This window comes from Microcaecilia unicolor, chromosome 11 (assembly GCF_901765095.1).
Source record: "Microcaecilia unicolor chromosome 11, aMicUni1.1, whole genome shotgun sequence".
NCBI classification, from domain to species: domain Eukaryota; kingdom Metazoa; phylum Chordata; class Amphibia; order Gymnophiona; family Siphonopidae; genus Microcaecilia; species Microcaecilia unicolor.
This window is the reverse complement of record NC_044041.1, coordinates 11,435,388-11,441,707: the sequence shown is the minus strand read 5'-3', so window position 1 is coordinate 11,441,707 and position 6,320 is coordinate 11,435,388. Positions and strand designations below refer to the sequence as shown.

General features: G+C 49.3%; 1 protein-coding gene across 2 annotated transcripts in view; it reads left to right on the top strand.

The window, feature by feature from the left end:
- Positions 1-378: 378 nt before the first annotated feature.
- TPCN1 (two pore segment channel 1) overlaps positions 379-6,320 on the top strand; it is a 127,021-nt gene continuing 121,079 nt past the window's right edge. For both annotated transcript variants that reach the window (XM_030218685.1, XM_030218682.1), the window contains exon 1: positions 379-1,258. In XM_030218685.1, the coding sequence (XP_030074545.1) occupies positions 1,153-1,258 (106 nt within the window). In that variant the 5' untranslated portion in view covers positions 379-1,152. The remainder of the gene's footprint in view (positions 1,259-6,320) is intronic.

Here is a 6,320-nt window from a genome sequence, read left to right as displayed (position 1 = left end):
TTTCCCACGCTCCACTCCACTGCTTTGGAATTTCTAGGACCAATCAGAAACCGACTTGACGCTTCCAAGAAGAGGGCGGCAACCGTAGGAGACGGATAGCCAATGAAGAGGCAGAGCGGCCTTGACGGGCAACAGTATAAGCCAATAGAGAGCAAGGCGCGACGGAGACGGCGTCGAACAAGGAGGGTTTGATTTGAGGGTGTTTAATGCTTCCATGGTGGCGTAGGAGAATTCCGTTTATTGAATGACGCCCGCACGCCTCCTATCGCCGAAGACAGCGTGACGGCTGATTCCGCCTACCTCCCGTATTGACCAATGGAAAGCGGGAGGAGGGTGGCGTCTTTAGTGACGTAGGACGCCTTTGGAAAGGGGGCTTGTTTATTATGTTATTTTCGAGGGAAGCCGGAACTTTTTTTCTCGCTGTGGTGTTGTTTTCGTGGTTGCCGGTGTTTAACGGTAACGGTGCGGCTCTGAGGACCAGGGGTGCAAGTGGTGTCGTTCGCCTGCTAATGTTGTGGCTCCGGGACGTTGGCAGCACCTTGAGGCCGGACTCATCGCCTTTGGTCATTGTATGATTGAGGAGAATCGGAGTTTCGCCAATTAAAGAAATAAATAAATGCAAATTGCGCGGGTTAACTGCTCGCCCTCGGTTTGTGGGATGGTGGAGCTCGGTCTTACTCGCTTTCTGCTCCATTTTGAACCTCGCTAGAGGAGGGGGGGAGGGAGGGGTTTTAGCACCCAATTTCTTGAGCACTGCAAGAACCGGCGTATTTGATGGTTCCTTAGGCTGCTGAGGTTAAAAACCCGTTTCTAGCAAAAGTAGCATGTTGGCTGGTGTGGTTGGCCACAGGTATTATCACTTAAGAGGGCCAAGATTGGTTTTAAAGGCTGATTTCACGCAGAAGGGAAAAGGGACCTGCTTGGTTTAATTGAAAACAGAAGCTTTTTGTTGGGAACCTCAGGCCTTTGCGATTGTCCTGGGTTTGTGGAGCCCAGGATGGGTGCGGGGTTGCTGCACGTTTTCTTAAGTGTGCAAAGGACTGCTGCTGATGGAGGTCTCTGGGGGAATCTGTTTTAGGGGGAGGTAGTTTTGCTAACGGTGAAGGGGGAAATCCCAGAGCTAATAGTGCTGTAAAGTTGAATGTAGCGGGAATGGCGGTGAGGCTTGAGGATGATGTGCCCCTCATATTAACTTTGGAGGAAAACGGCGACTGCAGTTTGACACCAAACGAGGACCTCGATGATCAGCCCAATGAAAGTAAGATGATGATGCTGCTGCTATTATTTATGCATAGACTAGTATAAAAGGCCCGTTTCTGACACAAATGAAACGGGCGCTAGCAAGGTTTTCCTTGGAGTGTGTATGTTTGAGAGAGCGTGTGTGAGAGTGACTCTGTGCAGGGTTGCCAGGTGGAAATTTTTTTCCCCACCCAATCCAGCCTAAAAACAGCCCAAACCCTGCCCCTGACACCCCCGCGTCATCGCCCCCGCCGTCATCAACCCCGCCCTTGCCGTCATCGGCCCCGCCTCCCCCGTCACGGCCCGCCCAGAACATCACTAACCCCGCCCAAAACGTCACTAACCCTGCCCCCCGCGGCCGAAAAAAACCGCGAAAAAGAAAAAAAAGAAGCCCAAAAAACTGCGACCCCTGCGGCGGGTCGCGGAAAACCGCCCAATTGGCCGGTAAAACCGCCCACCTGGCAACACTGACTCTGTGAGAGAGAGAGTGAATGTGCGAGTGTGTGTGTGTGTGACAGAGAGAGAGTGAGACTGGGTGCGAGTGTGTGTGAGCATGAGAGTGTATGCCAGGGTCCCCCCCCCCTCCCGCCCTCTGAGTTGCAGGGTCGTCCCCACCCTGCCTCCCTCCGAATTTCAGGGTCCCCTCCCTCCCCTGCATTGTGCTCGCTCCCCTGCATTCATCCATATGCAGGCAACATCCCCTGTGCCCTGTCCCCTCCATCCATCCATGTGCAGCATCTCTCCCCTGCCTCCTCCACTTCCCTCTGAGCTCCAGGCCCCCCTCCCTCCCCGACTTCCAGTGTCCCCCTCCCTCCCATTTCCAGGGTCCCCCCTCCCTCTGTCCTTCCGTCCCTCCCAGTTCCAGGGTCCCATGGAACTGGGAGGGAGGGGGGACGGAGAACGTTGGAGGAGTGATGTCAGCAGGTGATTACGATCCCAGTGACAAACATTGGAATGTTGGAGGAGCAAATTATTGTATTAGATGTCTAATTCACCAGGCTATTAAAACAGCACTCCTAGAGGAGTTCATTTAACTTACATATTTTCATCTAATTATCAATCAGTACTTTAAAAAAAATTAAACCCAAATCTAACCCTTCACCTTCCAGAAATCGCTAAAGACTTATCTGTTCGAAAAGACATATCCTAATGATCCAACTTAATCACCTGAATCCAGCGACTCAAGTAAACCCAGGCTTGTTTTGAACTTAGTGAACTTTACATAACTTACCGCTCTATGTTTCCTAATGTGTCTGTACATATCTATTTCATTTGTAATACATTGCTCTATAGTTCTTTATTGACCAGAGGCTTTCGCCCCAAGGTGCTATGTAAGCCACATTGAGCCTGCAAATAGGCAGGAAAATGTGGTGTACAAATGTAACAAATAAGTTTACCATCAAATCCAAAAGTTAATTAAATACCAAATTAAAAGGCCAGGTTTTCACCAAATTACACAACAGAATTTGTACACGATCTAGCCTCAGTCAGCCACTGATTTCAGGTACCTAATACAAGTTTTAAAGATAAAGGGACTTGATATACTGCCTTCTTGTGGTTTTTGCAACTACATTCAAAGCAGTTTACATAGTATATACAGGTACTTATTTGTACCTGGGCAGTGGAGGGTTAAGTGAGTTGCTCAGAGTCACAAGGAGCTGCAGTGGGAATCGAACCCAGTTTCCCATGATCAAAGTACGCTGCTCTACCGCTAAAGCCCAGCCGCCTTTAAACAGGAGGTATCTGAGTGAGAAGAACTTGGCTTTTAACCTGGCATATACTAGATGCAATATTCTTTGTCACAACATCTGAAGTACCTTAAAAACAAGACGGGCAAACTTAAAAGTGAAACAAGCACCAACTGGAAGCCAGTGCAGGCTAGGTCGGGGTCTATAGAACACCATTTTGGTTGGACTGAACCAACTCTGGTCCTTTCCTCAAGTTGCTGATCTTGTATTGGGCAAAATATTGGATGGACAATGGCCCCAGTGTCCCCCACCTCATTCTGCTACCTGTGCTTATAAATAGGAGTGTTATGGTCATAACGACCTAGAAAGAATCCTACTTGCTGGATTCCAAACTAATTGCAAGCAATATAGATGATACTTAGCCCGATCAACAAACTATAAACAGTAGTCTGCAAGTTAAACTACATTACAACTAACTCTTATATTCTACCAATATCATATCAGATCTAGGTGGATTACAAGAGACTAGCTCCACAAATCTAGGATTAACAGTGAACTAAAAAATTTAAAATGACAGCAAATAAAAACTTCCTTAGCATCCCTCCGGACCGGCCCAGGATTGGACTGATGGGTTGTGCACGCCTACCAGCAGGTGGAGACTGAGAAAAAAACTCTGACTCTAGAGAGCCAATGAGAGCCCTGGTCATGTGACCCTAGTCTCAGTATTTTCTCAGTCTCCCAGCAGGTAGGACGTGAGCCTATTAGTCTCTCTTTTTGGTATTTGTAGATATTTTCTTTATTGGTTCTTCTGTGCCCAGGAATTTTATTGAGGTCATTCCTGATACTAAGTGCCTTAGTGTTCAGCCTCTGGGGTGTTAAACTCGGGTGCCCCGAGTCCCTCCCCCCTATTTCCTCCCCATCTCCCTTCTGGTGTATCCCCACACAGCTTTATTAATAACTAAGGGAAGGGCTACCCTTTCTTTGTAAAGGAGTATTGCCTTTGGGAGAGGCAGCCAGTATTTAAAAAAAAAAAAAGAACTGAAACAGCTGAGTAAGCTATCTGTTCCCCGCTGACTTAACGAGCAGGCAGCTCTGTCAGGCAGCTCTGTGTTTTCAACTCTGTGGGTTTCAGCACCTGTTTTGAAAAAAAAAAAAAAAAAAAAGAGCTTTGAGATAGGGGAAGCGAACGAAGGCAAGCAAGTACCCTTTTAGTGCTTTATTGCTCCTGTCAGCCCTTGGGTTTTTAGCTGCTAAATAGGCGTTTTAAAAAGGCGCGAACCGCGTTGCCGCTTTCTCGCGAGTGCTCGCTTGTTGCCGCGATGGCGGAGAAGTTGAAAAGATGTGCAGTCTGTCAGCGTCGGGGGGTTAATGCCTCCGGCGCCTGTAAATTTTGTACAGCGCTTGACATGCCCGCCGTTTCTCTTCCTCCGCCGGTTTTGCCTTCGGTTCCGTCGGGGGTTTCGATTTCGCCGTCGCGCTCCCTCGCTCCTACTTCGGAGATCTCTGGCTTAGAAGCGCCCGCGGCGAAAGTGGTGCGAACGGCGGCCATTTTGTCTCCTGCTCCTTCAACGTCGGGTGCCGCGTCTGGCCCTTTAAACTCCGCGATTTTAGGAGATTTAAATACGGAGGTCCTGGCACATTCGACAGCCACTCAGGGAGGAGGTTTTCCCCCTGAGTTTGTTATTCAGATGTACCAGGCCTTCCTGATGCAGCGAGAGGGGCCAGCAGCGGGGCTGGCAGGGACTACAGCGGGGCTGTCAGGGGCTATGGGCAGTTTGGTTCCTACTGCACCTAAGCCTAGGACATGTGAGTTTCCTTCAGATCTGGTACCAGAGCATACTTCAGACATGCCTTTTTTGGAGGAAGAGGAAGACTTAGGACCGGCACTTAATGAGCTGGCTTGGGAGGATCCTTCCTCTTTAGATCCTGACTCTGTTCCTTTGGGCCAGGGGGAAGATCCCTCGGTGGCTAGAGTGTTTCATAAGGAAGATTTACAGGATCTTATTGTTATGGTGGCTACTACTTTAAATTTTGATGATCAGCCTCCAGCTTCACAAGTCCGTAAGGTTGATTTGTTGGTTAAGGGCTCTAGGGCTTCCAGCAAGACCTTTCCTATGCATGAGGACATTTGGGATGTCATTAAAGCGCAGTGGGAGGTCCCGGATGCTGCTTTTCGGCCTACTAGATCCATGTCTCGTTTATATCCAGTGCCCGAAGCTGATAAAGCACTTCTTAAGCTGCCAGTGGTTGATGCTGTGGTCTCTGCGGTTACTAAACGCAACACAGTCCCAGTAGATGGAGGAACGGCGCTTAAAGATACTCAAGACAGGCGTTTGGACTCTCTTTTGAAGCATAATTTTGAGGTTTCCTCTCTGGCAGTGCAGGCGGCCATTTGCGGATCTTTAGTGGCCAGGGCCTGCTTTCGTTGGGCCGAGAGAGTCTTGGATAGATCTTCGGATGATCTTGCAGCTATAGATGTCGAGGTGGCAAAGATTGAAACGGGCTCTGCTTTTTTAGCCGATGCCCTATATGACCTGTTGAGGGCTTCTTCTAAATCTTTGGCCCTGGGAGTTGCAGCTCGCCGCTCTCTTTGGTTGAAAGGTTGGTCGGCAGATGCGGCCTCCAAATCTAAGTTGAGTAAATTTCCCTTTAGGGGGTCATTTTTGTTTGGAGAGGACTTGGACAAATTGGTTCACTCCCTAGGAGACTCTAAGGTGCCTCGTCTCCCTGAAGATCGGCCTCGCCTATCCAGTCGGGGTGCCTTGTTTGGACGTGGTAGGCTAAGGTCTTTCCGTAGATTTCAGCCTGATAAAGCTTCTCAGCCTCAGAGATCGCGTTTCTTTACCAGGAACCAGTCCTTTCGAGGTTACCGCAGAGGAGGCAGATTCTCAAGCGGCAATTTTCGCTCCCCTGCGCGTACTTCCCAATGAAGGTGCGAGGGCCCCTTCTCTGGTACCTGTCGGAGCTCGGCTTTCTCAGTTTTATCAGAGGTGGGCCCACATTACATCAGATCAGTGGGTCTTGGAGGTGGTTCGAGACGGATATGCCTTAGAATTTGCAAGGCCTATTTCAGACGCCTTTCTGGAGTCTCCCTGTCGCTCTCCACTCAAAGCGCGTGCGGTTCGGGAGACTCTACAGAGGCTCTTAGATCTTCAGGCGATTTATCCAGTTCCTCCTGCCGAGTACAAGCAAGGTCGGTATTCCATTTACTTTGTGGTGCCCAAAAAGGAGGACTCCCATCGTCCTATTCTCGACCTCAAAGCTGTCAATCGCGCTCTCAAGGTCACCAGTTTCAGGATGGAGACCCTTCGGTCAGTCATAGTAGCAGTGCGCAAGGGAGAGTATTTAACAGCTTTGGATCTGACAGAAGCCTATTTGCATATTCCCATTCGT